Source organism: Colossoma macropomum, unplaced genomic scaffold, assembly GCF_904425465.1.
Source record: "Colossoma macropomum unplaced genomic scaffold, Colossoma_macropomum, whole genome shotgun sequence".
NCBI lineage: Eukaryota > Metazoa > Chordata > Actinopteri > Characiformes > Serrasalmidae > Colossoma > Colossoma macropomum.
Window position 1 is genome coordinate 15,337,375 of NW_023494801.1, and position 20,837 is coordinate 15,358,211.

A 20,837-nucleotide genomic window follows, 5' to 3' on the forward strand; every position below is an offset into this window, starting at 1 on the left:
TGCTCACAACATGTGATCTGCAGTTTGCCAATTTATTATTTTTGCTTTTTGCTGCTGCTACCAAAATGTCATAGCACAATTGCCCATGAGTCACTGTGCTGAATAAGTAGCTACTTGCCTTTTTCTTCCAATGTAGCACTTGATTTGATTTGATGTAAAATAGGCAGCTGACTTATCATTTGCACATTTGAAATGACAGTTTGGCCCATTAAAGAGCAAAAAATGTTATTTATATTCCCATGACATATGGGAAAGAATCTGAGAAAGAGAGAGAGACGTTTTTGGCCTCAACTCTAATAAGGTTTCACATTCTAGGATGAATTCACAACAGCATGAATAAATGTATTAAGGTTCACAGAAACAATCATTTTACTTATAATTTATGAATGGCTCTACTCTATGGACAGACATACATATGTAATGCAGAAGAGTGAAACTGAACATATTTTGCTTTTATCCAAGTTGACAGTATATATATAACTGTATATATATAAATATACTGTATATATATAAACATTCCTGACATCATTAGCCTGTCAGGTGTGAAACTCAGGTTTCAGAACTTTGAATCAGATGAATGATTTGAATCTGATTTTGCTCAAACAGTTTCTATGATTCAGAAAAACGTCACTTTGCATCCCAGCCTCATATTTCAATCACTTTCATCTTAATTCTGAAGAAACAAATCAAAAATAAGAGATTTAAAATTCGAAATTTGTATTTCATTCTGAATGTGCGTACATGCTCGCTCAGAAACCACTGCAGTACATGTAACAGTAAAGGCAGCATTATGTTTCTTTTACACAGCTATAAAAACATAGTAGTACACAGAAAGCTCCAATTACGCACGCATTTACTATGGCCAGCACGGACATATACGCATCTGGGGGCAGCATATAATGAGATAATGTACTACTCTGATGTACAGACCAGCCATACACCAACAGCAAGCCAGTGATAAGTGCATGACAAAAACAATGCTACTTATTGATCCCCTTACAACATATTGGCCTGCCTTAACACCAAAAGCAAAACATCCTTTCCTGAATTATATCATCAAAATTCTTCCGTCTCCTCCACACCGATTTGCACGAGTGTAATTTGTTGAAACATGCAGCAATTACAGTACTTCATCGCATTCATCTTCACACAAATTAAATCCGACAGAGACCTGTTATTTTCTGTAATTGACTAGAGGGTAAAGTACAGCTGTAGCAAGAATGATGATGATTGCATCCATTGCTATTTGCTTCTAGTGGAAATATTTGGACATTTTTCAGTCCAAGGATGCAATATATATTTTACACATTATATTCTACATGTAGTACGAAACTGGTGACAGCAGGCTAGAATCAATGCAGCTGAGGAATGTAGGAGGTAATCCACTTTACTGAGGGTGACCACCTCCTGCTCTTGCCCTCCACTGACCACACTAATGCTCTATCCCCCAGAGAGACCGGCTGCTTCCAACAGCCACAGAGTCAATGGCTCGTGTTTGAAGAGTGACATCATCAATGGCTTGCTGCCTTGTTGTAGTACACCGGTCTCCAAAGGGGTAGTTCCTCACAGCGACCAGGCAAGAAAGCAATTGCATCTGAGTTAACAGTGCTTTGGAAGCTTGGAAGGTAAACCACAATTAGTTCCTTTGTTTCCCTGAGGTCCACTTGATATGACAACCTTTTTCTGACCTTTTTATATCTCTCAGACTTAAACAGGCTGCTTATGTTGCTGTTCCTTTAAGACTGACTGACTGATAATATGTAAATGACCTCTATTCTGATTGGCTGGACTGCACTGTGATTTATTTAAACATCAATCTAGGATGCACCATCGCTTACTGGCCAAATAGAAGGATATGCAAATGTGTTGGTTTTCAAAGACATTACAGAAAAAATGAATTAAAAATAGGCCACTTTTGCAGATGGCACATTTTGAAACTTTGACAAAGGTGACAAACTACAACAACCTCTTAGAAAAGTGAGGAACTTTCAGTTTTCCATGACTTGGGCCTTTTAACTCTGCTTTTCTAGGTTAATGCTTTCAGTTTTCAGCTTTGTGCAAGCCTTTCTCGAGAGCATCCTTCTGGTTTTTGATCACTTCAGTAGAGAAGCTTACCATAGTGCCAGATAAACAGTCGGGGCTGGGTTTCCCGAAAGCATCTTAGTAAAAAGATGATTCTTAAATGGTAGAGCGAGCAGCACACCGAACACTCTCTCTACCAGTTAAAATGATCTCGACACTAAAATGTTTTTGGGAAACCTACCCCGGAATAGTTTAATCTTTGTGAAGACTTCTTTTAACAGCTTACTTTTGTTTAGTGACGAATGGCAGACACCTGTACAGAAGTGCTAATGCGTACATGAAGGGTTTGACATGACAAGGTTGGATCACTCCTCATGTATGACAGGGAACAGGATTTTCTAGTGGCATTTAAAGCTCACACACTGTTTTTTTCTTCAACACAACAAGGCAGAATTTAAATACCTGATGATATACAAAAGATTTTTTTTCTCTGAACCAGTTTTGCCTGCTGGAATAAAAGATCAAAACAGATGACTGCACTTATTAACACAGTTTAATATACATTTAGTACATCTTAAGTATGTAATAAAAGATGTACAGTAGTGTGCAAAAGTCAGAGACCACTCTTATATAATTTCCAGTTAAAACAACTATTAAGTACAAGTTATTCATTTCTCAGGGGATATTTCCCACAAATATAAGATAAAAAATAACCCATTTGCATAAGGAAGAAGAAAGTCAGTGGAAGAAAAGCGAAAAACTGTTTTCTCAATTCAAAAGTTCAAAAAGTTCAAAAATATTTACAGTACTTTAAGCTTTTATCTTTGAGAGAGAGGAGAAAATCAAGCTTCACTCTTGCTGCAGATCTGAAAAAATCCACAGATGTTTCTGTCCATCCTTCCACTGTGAGAAGACAACTCAACGATGAGTCTGAAAGGATGTGTAGCTGACAAGAAGCTTTAACTGATAACAGTAAAGGTACAAAAAAAGATGAAAATCAAATCAAACAAAGAATCTGCTGGCGTTCTCAGAACAATGGACTGTCCACCCAAGAGTCCAGAGCTCAGAATCACTAAATGTGTTAGATATTACCTGGATCACACGAAGCAGAAATGCAACCAACTTCTAAGACTGAACTTTGGAGATGTGGTAAAATATCCCTGCAGGTTTTTTTGAAAACTGAAAGCAAGTTTCCTGACTGAAAGCTGTAATAAAGGCAAAAAATGGACACATATGGAAAATATTTATATTATATTTACAACCCCATTTCCAAAAAAGTTGGGACGCTGTGCAGAATGTAAATAAAAATAGAATACAATGATGTGCAAATCAGGTAAACCGTATTTTTAAGGAAAATACTACAAAGACGATATATTAAATGTTGAAACTGAGAAATTTTGTTGTTTTTTGAAAAATATATGCCCATTTTGAATTTGATGCCAACAACACTTTCCAAAAACTTTGGGACGGGGGCATGTTTACCACTGTGTTTCATCACCTCTTCTTTTAACAACACTCTGTATGTGTTTGAGAACTGAGGAGACGCTGCTGTAGTTTTGAAAGAGAAATGTTTCCATTCTTGCTTGATATAGGATTTCAGCTGTTCAATGGCGTCTTCTTTGTCGCATTTTTCATTTCATGATGCGCCAAATGTTATCAGTGGGTGATGGTCTGGACTGCAGGCAGGTCAGTTTAGCACCTGGACTCTTTTAATATGGAGCCATGCTGTTGTAAGCCTCAGCCTCTCTGGGATGCTTTTTTATACCCAGTCATGTTACTGACCTGTTGCCAATGAACCACCAGGTGTTTTTCTTAGCATTACATAACTTTATGAGCCTTTTGTTGCCCCCATCCCAACTGGGCATATATTTTTCAAAGACAATAAAATGTTGTGTTTGTACTATTTTCCATTAGCTATAAGGTTTAAATGATTTGCACATCATTGCATTTTGTTTTTATTTACATTTTGCACAGCATCCCAACTTTTTTGGAAATGGGGTTGTAGTTGTTGAGACTTCTGTGTCATTTTCTGTCATATGTTTTCTGCTTTTTTCCCCAGTGCTGACAAATGAATAACTGTTAATTAAATAAATTAAGGCTGGTCTCTGACTTTTGCACAGCACTGTACATTTAGTGAATTGTGTGTATGTAAAATATAGTATCTGTCACCTTAAATTATATGTAAAATATTATATGTAGGATGTAATATATCTGGACAACGAAATTCTTACTCCCTGATCTGACAGGGCTCACAGTGTGGAAACAGCACAGCTGTGCAGCTGTAGAAGCTCTGTGGATAATCCATCTCCATGCAGATAGCTCAGAAACCTGGCGCCAGAACTGCATACATAATCCAAATACTGTAGCCAATGTATGTACACACAAACATGTCAAAAGTGTGTAAGCGTGGGAAACAGACAAAGACAGAGAGAGAGAGAGAGAGAGAGAGAGAAAGAGAGAGAGAGACATAGCAAGGAGAAACACAATGGCAGAAGATTGACCAGCTTAGCCCATGAGTGACCTAGAGGACAGAAGTGTTTACAACAATAAGCCTAAGGGTTGTCTAACCTAAATGACCAGGGACCAGAGCTTTCTAATCTGCTTTGGTAACTGGCATGAGCCACAGAGACACACAGAGTAGCTAAGCGAATAAGAGTCAGTCACTGAGCCTCAGTAATCTTCAGGGACTGAGTCTTCCCCCGTACTACTGACCTAGAAAACACACACCCACTTTGTTCTTTTAAAAAAAAGTTGTCCAACTGTGTGACTGCACAGACTATTGTACAGACGGTGTTTTAGACAACGTAGGAGGATCAGTGACAGCTTACCACTGCAGTGGCCGTCCCCACTCCCAGCGAAGCCCAGCTCAGGATCATAGTCAGCACACCTAATGCCATAATGCTGAAAAGAAGAGAATAGAAGGGAGAAAAAGTAACGAGCAATGTAACAAAATCTCATATCTCTATCTCTGAAAAGGCAAGTTATAGGAGAAAGGAAAAATGGGCCTTTCTTTCTTGAAAGTGTTCTTCAGAAACATCCTAAGAAAAAGTCTAAGTCAGATTCATGACATGTCCTTAAACCGCAGACTTTTTCGCATCTTTGTGCTCTTGAATGAGCATACTTAGTGTTCTTACCTAAGAACAAATCTCAAATATGAAAATATTGGTGAATGTCAGTCTTTGTGAAAACTGCATAAGTGTGTTTTAAAAAGAAATGTATTCCTAAGAAGAGTTGGTGAATGAGGCCCAATGTTCTTAATTTCAATGTCAGTTTTATTTTATTCCAAGTAATGCCATTCCTGTTAGTTTATTCATTATGAAACATTCACACAATGTAAATGGAACTGGCCTCTTCAAATAAAAGCTAAAAGATTTAACCTGACATGACTGTATCTAGACTTAATGTCCATTTTATCAGGATGGCTTACTCAATAGGTGCATTTAGAAGCTCTGAAACTAAAGACTGCACTTCATCTGTTTCTCTACATCATTTGTTAGCCTGTTTATTAATGGTTAGGACCCCCAGAGGTCCGCCACTTAGCATGTGTGCAGACTGGATCACACACAACACTGTTGCTGGAGTTTTTAAACAGCTCAGTGTCACTGCTGGGCTGAGAACAGTCCATCAACCAAAAACATCCAGCCAACAGCATCATGAAGGACTAGAGGATGATACCATTGTGCTATGAGTGCAAGAGGGCTACAATCGGCAATCACAGAGGTGTTGGAATATCCAGATATTGTTGCTGTTCACCTTAATTTCACACAAAGTTCAAGTTTAATTATTGAAGGTAATGTCACATATATATTTCCTGAAGATTTCCAAGTATTTGAGTCAGGACATATAAGACGACAAAGCAAGAGCGGGTGTGTGTCTGCAAAAATAAGACAGAAAGGGAGAGAGAGGGAGAAAGAGAGAGGAAAGGAAAGAAATAAACAGGGAAAACGACTCCCTGATGGGCGCAAAAAGGCAGTTGAGGTTTTTTCGAACCAAGTCTCTTGTCTGATGATGGTCTTAAAAGCACCAATAAAGTGGGCTGGAAGCACTTAATAATTAGTTAAGGGTGCACACACGCACACACACATCCCGGCAGAGGGATCGATAGGCATTAGTGAGGTAAGTGGAGAAAGAGAAAGCTGAACGTATGTGAAATGAGAGAAGGATAGAATAAAATAGCCAGCATGATGGCGACGCGCTAACCACACAGCCATTTCTAACCGGCCTCTGCATGGCTCCTTTTCATGCAGTCACTGTGTGATGTTATTACTCAGTTAAAGCAGGGACAAGCAAGGACAAACAAAGTAAGAAAGGCACTCCTACTGAAAAATAATCTGGACATGGCTTGGTGACCACAGAGCAGAGAAGACAGAGGGAAGGAAGAAAAGTGTATTTAATGGCATTTAAAGACCTGTTTTACTTTCTCATGATCACATGCCATGAATAATCTCAGAAGAGTCCACTATAATACATTCCCTCCTGCCCTGCACATTTCAGTGTTTTCTCTTCTCCTAACACACCTGATTCAACCAAGCAGTTCATCAGTAAGCCCCTCCTGAGTTTAAATGACTGTTATAAAACACAAACATGTGCAGTGAAGGGGGTACTCCAGGACCAGGGTTGAGAACCTGTGGCATAGCTCTGCATGTCCTATCACAGACAAGCATACAACGACATATTCATGCTGAAACACATATACACTAGTTTATTACCTTGTACTTACACTCGCTGACCTGGAATATCTTCTATATAGGTGCGCTTTGCAGATTTACAAGTACTGATTGTAAACCATTTGCTTCTGCATTATTTGTCAGCCATTTGTCATATGCATCAGTGGAAAGGAGCCACCATAGGACCAGCCCTGACCACTTATTATTTGGTTAAGTGATCATTCTCAGCTCAGCAGTAATACAAACACAGTAGTGCCATGCTGTTGTAATATGTGCAGAATGTGGTTTGGCACTGTCTTGCTGAAATAAGAAAGGCCTTATCTAAAAAAATCTATCGTCTGCATGGCAGCACATGTTGCTCCAAAGCCTGTATATGTCGTTCAGCATTAATGGTGCCTTTAAAGATTTGCAAGTCACCCATGCCACGTGCACTAATGCATCCCCATATCATCACGGATGCTGGCTTCTGAACTGCGCGCTGATAACAAGCCAGGCGGTCCCTCTCCTCTTCAGTCCAGAGGACGCGGCATCCATGATTTCCAAAACGGAATTTCAAATTTTGATTCATCAGACCACAGGATGATTTTCCACTTCACCTCAGTCCATCAAATGAGCTTGAGCCCACAGAGGGTGGCGGCGTTTCTGGATCCTGTTCATATATGCGCACAATAGAGTTTAACTTGCATTTGTGGATGCAGCAACAAACTGTTTCTAGACAATGGTTTTCATTTTTTTTGGTTCCTGAGCTCTTGCAGTGATTTCCACTACAGAATCACGTGTTTTAAATGAAGTGCTGCTTGAGGACCCGAAGATTACAGGCATCCCATATAGGTTTTTAGGCATATATTTTTTTCAAAAAAACAATACAATTACTAAGTTTCAACAGCTGATATGTTGACTTTGTACTATTGTCAATGTAGGGTTTAAATGATTTGCACATCACTGCGTTCTGTTTTTATTTACATTCATCATTCACAGCATCCCAATTTATTTGGAAAAGTGGTTGTGACACAATTTTTGAAAATTGTGAAGACTAGAAATTATTTGACATATAAATTATACATTCAACAAAACCATCTGCAGTTTCACTTATTTCCACTAACTGTATGTAGCTGATAAACTCATGCACCAATATGGTTTACAGTACACAGCATGGACAGCTTTGCAGCATAATACAATATTGATAAATTGTGCAGCAACAGATGGGTTCAGTTGTAAACCTACAAAATAAACATATGTGGTAGGTGTACCTGATAAAATGGTCAATGTGTAGGTACAAGGTAATACAGAATATACTGCCACCTCTGCTGTTCAAAACTAGAAAGTGTCTCTGTTTGTAGACAGGTGAAGAGAAGATCTCTGCTGCCTTATTCATTATGCAGAAATGTGAGAAATACTCACAGTGTTAGCAGCCAGCGAGACTGCTTTGCCAGCCCCAAACAAGCCACCAGGCAGATAACCAGGTCTAGAATCAGCAGCAGCAGATATGTCAGCCATCTGAAAGAAGCACAAGCAGACCGCAATAATGAATCACCTGCTTTCACAGGCACGAAGCAACATATTGTACAACACTTAATGTATAGCACTTAAAAAGTGTACAGTACATAACCCACTAACAGTGGGGTTCTAAATGTGCCTGTAAGTGTATTTTACTGCACTTTCTGGATAGTTAATAATTTAGCAGAGCAAATCCATACACATGAGTATTTCATGAGCCAGAGCATGGTCTGAGAGAACAGATGCTGTGTACAACAACTCAGTCTGACAGTGTCTCCTCCCATGCATGTGTATTTATCTGTGAGGCACTGTGGGTTTCTGAGCTCCAAGTGTTCTGGCTTCTACAGTGGGAAATTACACTACATGATCTAGGCCACACCTGTGCTCGAAAGCCCTTAGTATTCAGAAAATGCTGAATCAGATATAAAAATATAACAAATCTGATACGATTCTGTAACATATCCAGACTGATTTATCACAGAATTGCTCGTAGCACAACATAATGTAAAGCAAAGTAGGTCACTCACTTAACAGCAGACAGACGTGGAGTAACTTCAACATTGCTTGTTTGCTTTTGTGGACAAGTAACTAAATTTAAAATGCTGTTTTTTGTAAAAGTCACGTTGTTGGCCATGTATTTCTTCCTGTAAGGTAGTTTGTTTAAACAATTTGAGCATAGTACTTTTAGATGATTAACTCAAGTGTAGTCTTCAGTTTAAAATAGCTTATTTTAAAGGTTAATAATTTTTAAAGAAAAAATTGACATTGGACAAAAATATGGCTCATAAACATTGGATCGACACTCAACTTTTTATTATCGGAAAAGTGGAATTGTGCTCTACTTTTTGGCTGCGTTTATCAGGCCAGCATTAGTGGATAGAAATGAAACAGCTACACAACATGTTGTGCACTAAATCATGTACATAAGGTATCTTTCAGGGTTGTAGTGGTATTATTTTGGCTGCAGGCATTCTGAATGCTAGAGGAATGCTACAGCAGGTAAATATAGCCACAACCCTGTGCCACAAGGGCTAAAACATACCCATACATCTTGAGAAAGAGAGACTGTGGGAGCGCGGAGGCCAGCTGATTCGATTTGCCCTGTGAGTAATGGGGGAAGAGTGTGTGCACATTCTCGCTCGATACCACAGACCTCCGGTCGTCAGAAACACGAGCCCTTCATCAATACGCCCACTTCTAGTTCATAACACACTGGCCTACAAACGGCAATGCGATCTTCATAGAGGATATACGAGTCAATTGGCTGGGTCTAACAGCTCCAAAAGGGCAATGGAGATGCGAGACTGCTTTAGCACTTGGCTAAAGGTCAACAAGAAAAGTGGCTTCTCAATATTCTGCTGCAATAGTTAATGGCGCTTGTCTGTGGGCCAGAAGTCAGCTGTTAATGACACTGTGAACTGTATTATGCGTGATGTTGAAGAGGTGTGGGTGACCAAGCTCATAATCCATCACATGCAAGGCACATGCTGGAGGTGGGGCTTTGTGGGATTAAAGAGAGCTGGGAACAGGGCTGGATTTGACTATTAAACAGCACAATTTTTGGTTTAATACGTGATAATTGGATAACTCAGGGCTCAAAGGGCAATCAAAAATAATTTAAACAATTTAATCCTTACCCCAAATGCAGCTGATCAGCCAAGACATGTTTTGTGACTGAAGTTTGCTTCTTTAGTTCTGCACTGGAGCTAAAAATAACTAGCACTGTATAACTGTATGTCAAAAACATCACACACTTTCCACAAACAACACTGAGTTGGTGAGTAATCTCAAACAGACTTACACATTTTGGTTCATAAAATGTAAGACTTACTGTTATCTATAAGAGTAAATAAAAAACAGGCATAATTTAAGTTTTGAGATGGCTTTACTTTTGTTAATGATTTAGGCATGCAGTTTTTACAGTGCTTACTAGCAGAATATAAGCTTCCATTACCCATTACGTTGGTTATGTTAGCCTGGTAGCTCCAGTGTAAGCTAAAGAAGCAAACTTAAGACACTAAACATATCTTGGCTGATAAACTACATTTGGAGTAAGGGAAAACTGAGTAAATAATTTTTTGTTGAACTTCCACGTTAAATAACCTAAAGTAAGTAAGGCTTAGTCTGTTAAACCTGGGACAACTCACCTGTAGTATTCGATGTAGCTGGCCTGGTCAGCAATGTCTGCCAGGTCCTCTCTGGCCTTGCTGATATTTGGCATGGCGGTGAGCTGGCGAACGATGTTGTCAGCCATCTGCTGCATGAAGCGCAAGGTCTGCAAATAGTCTCCCCGAGGTGAGAAGATTTCGTCTAGCCGAGCCAGATGCTCCTTTAGCCGTGCCTGCATGCTGGTCAAAGAACCAGCCACCTGAGAGAGGAGCCAGGAGAGCCTTCAGCATTGTAAGCATGGTGGCCCAGTCAATGGAAAAACTGCCTTAGAGAAGCAGGACCATGACTGAGAATGTGTGCTTTTCAAAGCATAAGAAGCTAACTTATGAAACCTCTTCAAAGTGCTAATCTTTTGTCTTGCCTCCTCTTAATGTATATAATTAACATATAATTAACATAATTAACATAACATCAGAAATCTTAGAGTCATTTGATGAATACAACACAAAGCCCATGAGAGACAGCTGAGACTAAAAGGAGTCATTATGGACTGCTAGAGCTTCTACACAACTCGCTGCTCTCTACAAGAAGGGCACCCCAAAGTCCGAACCAGTTTGGAGCAAGAGCTCTTTGGTATAATTAAGGGTAATCTAGTAATTTGCATATACAGCTATTCCATAAAATGTAACACAGACAAGCCACTGAGCGAAAACAACCAAGACAAACAATTCAGGTTTTAAGGTGACTTCAATTGTTGTTTATGATTAAGGCATGCGGTTTTCACAATGCTGGTAGCATATAAGCTTCCATTACTAGTTAGCTACATTAGACCTTTGCCAAACTACCACATTAAATAACCTGGTAAAAGTGGGAAGTAATCAGTAAACCCTGGGGCAAGTCACCTGTAGTACTCAGTGAAGCTGGGCTGGTCAGCAAAGTTAGCTGCACTAGCAAAGCAGGACAGAGACTGGGAAAGTGTGCTTTTCAGAGCATAAGAAACTGAAACAGCTGTATTCATGAAACTTTACAAGGGTGCTAATCTTGTTTTGTTTCTTAATGTATACAAATAATGTGGTCAGCACTTTTAGAGGCATTGGATGAATATGGGACAAAGCCCATGAGAGACAGTTGAGGCAAAGAGGAGCCATTTTGGACTGCTAGAGCTTCTACACAGCTACACGCTCTCAGCCTCAAGTGTAGCTCTGGAGTAACTGGTCTGGAGTCAAAACCAGTTTAAAGGCAGATTGCAATGGCAAGCCAACAGTAATTCTTATTGTATAGTAAAAGTAAAAATATTGAAACAAAATAATATACTGATAAAATAAAATTACTTGACCCAATGTCATGCATAATAAATCAACTATAGTGGTTTGTTTACCTGTGAAGAACTACTGATATTTTTTAATAAAATATGTAGATGACGGGGTGGACAAGAACATTTCATATTTACAAAAATGACAGCAGTCTCATTAACAGTGTGTCCATAATAAACACCTAGGCTTATATTTGACAGTGGAGAGTGGCTTTGGGTGTGTGCAAATGACTGAATGTGTCTGTGTTTTGGTCTTGCTTACTATTTAAGTGCCCTTGTTGCAGTGTGATGAGTGACAGAAGGTAGAATTAGCCTGTTCTAAAACTTTGTAAAAACAATTTGTCTTCTTTAGCATCAATAGTTTAACATTTAATAGGAACTACTACGTTATTAAAAGAATAAGAAGAAAACAACAAAGAAAAGGCATGTATGAAAGGCAAGATGCATGACAGGGTGGGCAATCACAGAGTGACAGACAGTGGCAGACATGTTGAAATGTTCAAGATGGCCTTGTTTTGTTTCAAAGATCTGTTTTCATATTCTAAAATTTTAAATAAATTTTAATTTAATTAACTCAATATTTCACCACAACAGGGTGAACATCTTATGCTTGATCTTAGCTAAGTATGAGGACAATATTAATTTAATTTTTATAGTTACTGAACTTGCAGCAGGTGTTTTCAGTCCATTGAAGATAAAACAAAATGAAGGTTGTGATGTCACTGATATCAAAGGTAAGGGGCAGATATCCAAGATAATAGGGTGGACCGCGATTCCTGGACATGTTTAAATAGCTTGATATTTTTATGAAAGAAGCAAAATGAATAATCAAAATGCTTAAATTATTAACAAACTTCTTTGAAACTTTGAAACTTAACCAGCTAAAAGAGTTGTTCAACTTAATCATGCAGCACCTCAAAGTCCCCATCTCCACATCAAAGAAAATGGTATAAAATGTATTTTAAAGGGAGGGTTAACATTCCTATTTATTTGTAATAATGTGTTTATTCAGAGTAAAACTTGAAAAATGAATTGTTTTAGAATGTTTGTATAAAATTCAAACAACTATGCTGGTAATATCAAAGACACATAATATTGTTACTGAACCATTTCCAAAACAGTAACTTTACAGGAGAAGCAAAAAATGTCTTTCGATGAATATGTCCAATTCATTTTGGAGTATTTCCATTGGCCTATTCATCCTGAAATTCTGACACAGTATAAAGGACAACTGCCGTTTTGAAATCATGTGAAAATATAAAAATGTCACAAATGGAGACACAAGGCTTTGCTCGACAGCAACAACATACTGCTGTTTCATGGAATGCAACACAGAAAAGCCACTGAGGGAAAACAACCAAGACATGCATAATTCAGGCTTCAACTCAGCTTCATTTTTGTGAAAATGTGATTTTCACAGTGCTAACAGGTGGGAGATAAACTTCCATTATTATTTATGTTAGATTCATAGCTCCAATGCAAAACTGAGGGAAAACAATCCAGATTTACCAATTTGCTATAGAAGGTTTGCATGAATTAAAAAAGTGTCTTTAATTCAAATAGTCTCCTAGATCTATTGTAAACATCTGTTTACAGTCATTTTTTGTGATTTTGTTTATCTTTGTGTGTTTCTGCTTGCAGTTTATCAAAGGAAGAGGAGTACAGTGGAGCTGTCGGAGATGTCAGGCTATTCATCTGTAAGTGAATGCTGATGGGGCTTTTAAAGTCAGGTAGAGTAAAGGCCTGACTGGAAAGAAGTAATAAACAAGTGAGAGGGAACGATGCTCTTTTCATCAGAGTGCTTTAACTCAGGAAAACACATGGAGCTGTTAAATTGTTTTTTAGAAGCTGTACACTTCCTCAGTAGGAAAATCCCATGAATTGTAAATTGTCACTTTGAAACTAATAAATTCTCATTCATTTAAGCTGCTGCAGTGAATCATTACTTGCAGGAATAGCTACGATGAAAGTCCACTCTACATTCAACCTGTTTTTAATGAGTTCAGAAGTACTGCCCAAGTAGTTTGTAACAGGGACTACTGTTTATGTATAGCTCTCCAGCTGCACTAGGTAGGTAAAGCATATCCTGCAATAGGGCAGAAGCAATCTGGAGATGCAGTGCAAAGCCCATCTGTCCAGTTCCTCTACTATGTCTCAGAGGAAATTAGGATGCTTGTGGCCTGCCTTCGTTTACAACTCCCAGGACTCATCCCAGCTTAGCTTCAAACGAAACCTTCTATGTAGGTCTCCAAAGGAGCATTTCTGTACTCCTCAGTACAGAAAATAAGCACTTAAAAATAACATCATCTCTGCCTTATTTGTAACTTAAATAAAATTGCTGCTCTTAAACCTGTCTTGCAGCACCTCGCAGACAATTCATCACGTTCACTTATCAATTCCACATTCCCAAATTCAGTCAATCTTAGCTCTGTGACGACATGTGGAAATGTGCACAATGGTTCTCAGCTTTCTCAAGGTGGGTCTTTCACAGGGAAATAAACTGGATTTATTCAGTTGTGCTTCTGACTCAATTTACGTTAGGTCCACTTCATTTTGCTGCATCAAGCGATAGCGCAGTGCCCAGACCCTGGAGGGCTTTGGAAGATAAGAATGCATGTGAATGGTGATCTAGATAACCCAGCTGAATGTAGAAGCTGCCTTAAAGCGACTCGGTCAAAAAGCAAATAGACACAATTTTCCCCTCACCCCAAATGTAGTCAGTCAGCCAAGACATGTTGGGTGTCTAAAGTTTGCTGTTTTGTAGTTTGGCACAGGAGCTATGAGGCTAATGAAGCTAACAAGTAATGGATGCTTTCTTATGTGGTTACTGAAGGTTGCTGCTTTAGTTTTGTGCTGGAGCTATAAAGCTAATGTACCAAACTAGTAATGGACGGCTGCTTTTGTGGCTTATGGCACTGTATGATATTCTCTTATCTATAAAAATGAACAAAAGAATGGACAACATTTAAGCTTCAAGATGGGTCCTACAACTATATATAGCTGTTTGTAGCTTTATGACATGCTTTCGTCCATTTTTACAGACAACGCTAAGTCATACAGTGTCAGAGAGTACATAAGCAAGTCTATTTGAGCTTACATAAAGGGCTCAAATCATGGAAAACCGGATTTTCTAAATGTAACACTGATTTCCCAGTTTGTATGGGCTGCATATGTAAATGAACCTGCAAGAATGTCCAAGAAAAAGGCTGCACAATGATAATGTCAAAAATAAGCATTTTGAGTACATGAAGCCACAAAAAGAAATGTAGAATATGAGCCCTAAAACAACTCAAATGCACTATGAGGCCACTGTGATCATTTAGACAAGCAGTTTGGCGTTAGGTGTTCATTACCCGTTAGAAACATTACCCTCATATTTTCAGCGCAAAACTCTGGACACCAAATAAATCTTGGCTAATCGAAAGTTCTGTGAATGTGATTTCTCAACAAACCACCACTTTAAAAAGCATAGAAGTGGCCAGGGCTGGCAGGGTGACATGGGCATGTTGAAAGGCTGTGCATCAGCAGATTGGAGGCTGCCACAGGCAGACGGCAGTTTGGCAAAGAGCTTGGTATGGGAGAGTGGAGCTCTGATAGCCAGTGAGTCCAACCATTCCTCTACTGCACTCCAGCAGCCAGCAAGCAGATCCACGCAGGGACACGCAGCTGCCAGCTTGACGCTTTAAAAATGCCACAAGCCCTGAATTACAAAGGAAATGGGTTGAGGAGTCGGAGGCTTGATAACACAGTGCAGGCATTCAATCGGCAGTGGGAGAGAACGGGCGCTCCTGAGATAGCTATCAGCTTATCACACAATCCAGACAGCTGCGGAGAAAACTGAGCCTGAAAAAAATAAAAGATCTACGGTCTCTGTCCAGAGGCTGTTGTTTTTTTAAAGGACTTCACCATAAAATCTTTTTTCACTCATATTCACCTCAGTTGTCTGTCAGTCACACAACAAACGCTGTGCACATGCCAAATGAGAGAGCGCTTACTTTGTATTCCGATCAGATCTATATTAAGACATGTCAGGTGATTTGTTTTGACAAGCTTGGTAATTCAAAACCAAGAAGTAAATACCTAAGCGAGGGAGACAATGAATGCTTATGGGTGGAAATTCCCTTTAGAAGTGAAAAGGATCATGTCTCGTACGACATGTGCTTTCTTGTAGGGGGTTTTCCATGTTGTCCTTCTTCTGTGCTTAATCCTACAAGTATAGCGGTGCTGCTCTTCTTTGGTTCCTGTTTTTGTGTTTTCTGATGAACCACACTTGACTTCATGATATCTAGTGTAATTCCAGTGCAGAGTGTCTTCCAAGGACGAAGGTCTGGAGAAGTGCTATGAGACATCATCTGAGAGCTATAAACTTGTTCAACAGGCTGAACGGGAGGAATCCGCAAAACACCCAAAGCTCTGAGTCCCGAGTGTGTGTCATGAACCTCTCCATGTGAACAATAACACATCCAGCACTGTGCCACCAAGTCAGAAATCACCCTTCATTGATTTAATTAAATCAATCAAAATGGCCATTAGGTTTACTTATTTATTTTTCAACGTCAGGAAAAAGCAGAAAGCATATATTTAACAGATAATTATGCAGAAGCCTCAACAAATAAATACAATATTTTTTTTCAGTATTTAGTGTGTCTATCCTTTGCCTTTATAACAGCTTCTATTTGTTTTTGAGAAACTTGCTTCAAAGAAATCTTCCTAGACCTCCAAAACTTAATCTTAGAAGTTGCTTCTTAATCCCAATTACAATTATAGACTCATCAATTTATGAAATCTTTTTCCACATCTCAGATATCCAGTTTTGGTGTTCTAGTGCAAACATTCTTCTGTTTTTTCTATTATCTTTTCTCAGTTTTTCTCACAGTTTCATGAACGCTACACATCTTTTTACACTCATAGTGTTGAGGTGTCTTCAGATCTGTCTTCTCAAATCTGAAGCAAGCTGAGCTTAATTTTGTTCCATTTCTCAAAGATGAACTGGATAGATTTGCTATTTTATCTAGTGTTGAAGGCTTTTGTGTAATTATCTATTAAACACATGTTTTGTACTTTTCTACTGACACTGGAAAATTAATAATTTATGCTTAATGACTGTTTTTACTGAAAATTAAATAAAATTCTCTTACTTTTGCACAGTACTGTATAACAGACACTGCCTTGTTTTGCACACATTAACACCCCACATCTCTCACACCAATGAATGTGAATGTTACAGTTAATGGTGCCTTTGTACTGTGTAGGTGGAAATATATGTACTATGTGTAAGTCCATCCATCCATCCATCCATCCATCCATCCATCTATGTCTATCTTCTTGCATGTCAGGTGAGGCCTGTTGCTGATCAGAGATGCAGATACAGAGAGATTTCCCATTTAGGCAGATGGGTATTTAGTCCCAGCCTTCTCATCGTGATTAATACCTTCTTCTGATCCTACACACACACACACACACAAACCAGTATACACAGACCACGAGCAAGAGCAGGACAAAGTTCACCTGTCACTATTATTTCCCTTCACTCTTTTTTGTTACAGAGAAAAAACCTTCAACAAAGCCCTTGGTTGTTTTCTGTGGGTGGGCATGCATTTTTACCCCTCAGGCAAAAGCGGCTGAATGTGACAACTTAAAAAAAGAGAGATATAAAACACATAATGGAACACAAACTCTTACCAGGCTATCAATACCACCCAGAGTGTGATTGGCGTTGTAAAGTGAATAGGTCAGTTGGTAGACCCCATCATTGGTCTCGCTGTTTCCATAGAAACCGACTCCCACTGCAGAACTGAGAGGGAAAAGGGCAAAGGACATTATCATCATAAATGCTTCTTCAGGTTAGTCACATGCTCTTAAATGCAATTTTACAAGCACAATTTAATACAGAGAACTGATGCAAAGAAACATGATTCGTGGAAGCCTTATAAGGTCTTCTAAATTGTATTCACTTCACATAAAGGAAAGGTGACTTCTCCGTTTGAGGCTTGAAAGATGAACATATGCTGAAAAAAATGAATGCACTAATATACTTGATTCAAAAGTGTGGATTATTTCCACAATAGAATATATTCAGGACTGGCCCAAATAATAGTCTAAACAACAATATATAATATGTATATGCATATATATAAGCCTTTAAATAGAACAGTTATTGATCATGTATGGACAACAGTAAAAAAAAATAAAAATAAAATAAAAAAATAAAAAAATTTTAGCTGATACAGATGAATACATCATAAATTCATTCCAGACATCCACATCACCTTGCTTCAGAGTGCAACAAACTGCATTGCTTTCCATGTAGCCACTGAAACTAAAAGAGCTGAGATGTCTCAGAAAGAAATCACATGTGGAAGCACTTTAAATTAGTGGACAATAGGAAATAGACACAATGAAATATTTGCAATAATAGGTTGGTACACAATGGATGCATGAGAAGTTGAATTAAATAAGTGTAGTGCTCCTTATCCAAGAGCTGATGACGTAACTGCTTCAGACAGGAACAGTTTAGAACACTACAGAAAGTGACAGTGTGTGATTTAACTGGATCTCTATGGAGTTTATGCTTCACAAGTGGAAAGCATCAGCCTCATGTGTAGTGCGGCATGAGTGACATAAAAGCATCTATGATGCTTTATTGCCATTTTGTCTTGCATTACTTCATAATAGAAAAAAAAAATAAAAAGAGAACATGATCACCAAATATGAAAACAGTGCATAATTTTCAAGATATCATTCAATAAATATCCCACCATCTATTTAACAATTAATAAATGTTAAAAGGTGCTGCTAAGTAGGATTGAGGATCTGCTTTACATTAGCTAGGCTAGCATCACAACACCTCCACTCACCTCAGAACAGGCTTCATTCTGGCTAAGTAAACCACCAACAAGAGTTTATATGACAATGATTCAAATTTAAAAGAGTGAAGCTACTGGAAGGACACAAAGGTGAAACTAAACCTGTTCTGTGGTGTTTTGACAAGTAGCCTGATAGGGTAATTTAACGTAACGCTGGGCTACGAACCCAAGTGGTGTCACACACCACGGAATAGGTTTGATTCTGACTCACTGGTGCTCTGCTGAAAAAAGAGTAGAGGATAAAAACGAATGTGTTTTGGCTAAACTAATGATAGGTTATTTACCAGGCCAGGAGCGCCACACAGCACAGCACAGGCTTGGTTCCAGCTAACTAATGCTAAAATGAAAACTGTTTGGAGGATGTCTAAGAGGGAAAGCCAGAATCGAACATGGTGGCATATGTGGCCTTTAGCCATCACTAAACAACTATCAAGCTTAGTTTTTCTGAGGTTTTCCTGGCACCGATTTTCCTCTCTTTCTATCAGTGCCACCTGTTGGTGAGCTCCCACACCACCAATCAGCGAGACCCTCTAAAATATCACTGGAGTGGAATGTGATTATTTGGCTGTTAAGAAGTGGAACAGAAATTTGACACATAATTTTTTACATAATTTTGAATACTAAATACTAAAATTGAATATCACTTTATTATCATTATACCAACCCTATTAAGAAGTAAAATGCTCTTCAGGCCAGCCCTAAATATATATCAAATTCTTTTTTTGTGTTTTGTTATCTAGGTAAGCCATAATTGTGTTGAATACATACACATTTTAAGAAATTTTGTACACATTCGAGTACAGGCCCATATTCATGCACACTTTAATATCTATATGCAATATTAGAATAATGTAAATGCTTGCACATACTCTTTCATTAATATAACCTGTCATTTTGAATAAGAAATGAAAGCAGAGTAGAAATGTGACTCTTTTAACAAGTCAGTCTAATTAGAGTACAGTATTGAGTGTCATAAACCCATAGCCTGTCTTTTCAGCCTGTCCTCTACACTCTGATTGGTCTCATTAGGCTACTTCATTAGAGCCATGTGCTCATCACACTGTGGTTCATATAGCACAAGGACCACTCACACTGTCCTTCAGTAGCAAGGCACTAGCTTCACCCACCTACCCACCCACCTACCCCTGTGTGATTTTAATGGATGTATGAGATCTTGTCTCAGTGTGTGCTCGTCTTGCTTTGATGCCTTTCTCTATCGTTCCGTTTCTTTGAGCCTCTCCCAGCCTCTGCGTATCTTTTTTTTTGAGATGCTATCTCTCAGAAGCTGTGAAAAAAGGAAACAGTGAGAAGGCATGCACTAGATTAACCTCTCCTGCATTTGGATAAGCATTGGCTGAGATGATTTATAGGACTCTTTTCATTGTATTCTAACCTAAGTAAAATCTAAAATGCATTCAGAGAACTGAGGAATAGAGGAGAGGTGATTTAAAAAAAAAAGATATTTCCTCTTTTGGAAGGGATATAAGAGATGTAGGAACTGTACACTGTGATCATGACTGTTTCAGTTATAGTCATCCACCTACAACAAATAAAGATGCACAGCACATAAGCACATGAACACATTCAGCACTGTGCAAAAGTCAGAGACCACCCTTTATTTTTTAATTTCCAGTCAAAACAGCCATTAAGTAGAAGTTATTCATTTTCAGTGTCAGGCAGAAGGACAGAAAACTACAATGAGGCCTCAACAGCTAAATTTAATACTGAAATTCTCCTATGTAGTGTCTCCACCCTTTTCCTTTCTTAAAGCTACCATTCTTTTCGGCAGTCCAGCTTTCAAATCTCCTGGGATATTTTTCCACACCTCCAAAGTTCAGTCTTATAAGTTGGTTGCATTTTCTGCTTCTCTCAATGCCAGTAATGATGTTGAGGTCTGGACAGTGGGGTGGACAATTGTTGGAGTCAATTGTTCTGGGAGCCCAAGCAGTTTATTTGTTTGATTTGTAAATTAAGATTTATCTTCTCACAGTAGAACGATGGACAGAAACACTGGGTCTTGCACAGCTGTAAGGAATCCCATTTTCTCCCCTTTTTTTTTTTTAAATTAATTTTCTTTCTCTTTCTGCTTCCTTATGCAAGTACTACATTATATCTAATCACCTCAGAAATAATTCTAAAAAATAACTTGCATGTATTGCCATTTTGACTCTAAATTAAATAAACAAAGGGTGGTCTCTGACGTATTGTATATATAATCACAGTTGTAATAAAACCTCATAAGCCCATTTTTAAACTTTTTTCAGTTTCTTTTTTATATCATTTGAAAATATCAACTGGTCTTTATGAATATACCAAAAGAAATGGTCCAAAATACTTAGAATAAAATCTCATTACTTTAACCTA

At 38.5% G+C, this 20,837-nt stretch overlaps 1 protein-coding gene across 2 annotated transcripts in view; it reads right to left on the reverse strand.

Annotated features, from left to right (window-relative positions):
* ttyh2l (tweety homolog 2, like) overlaps nt 1-20,837 on the reverse strand; it is a 52,288-nt gene that overhangs the window by 12,200 nt on the left and 19,251 nt on the right. For both annotated transcript variants that reach the window (XM_036590280.1, XM_036590279.1), the window contains exons 3-6: nt 17,290-17,401; nt 10,334-10,554; nt 8,091-8,186; nt 4,851-4,923 (exon numbers count right to left, since the gene is read on the reverse strand). In XM_036590280.1, coding sequence (XP_036446173.1) covers nt 4,851-4,923; nt 8,091-8,186; nt 10,334-10,554; nt 17,290-17,401 — 502 coding nt within the window. The remainder of the gene's footprint in view (nt 1-4,850; nt 4,924-8,090; nt 8,187-10,333; nt 10,555-17,289; nt 17,402-20,837) is intronic.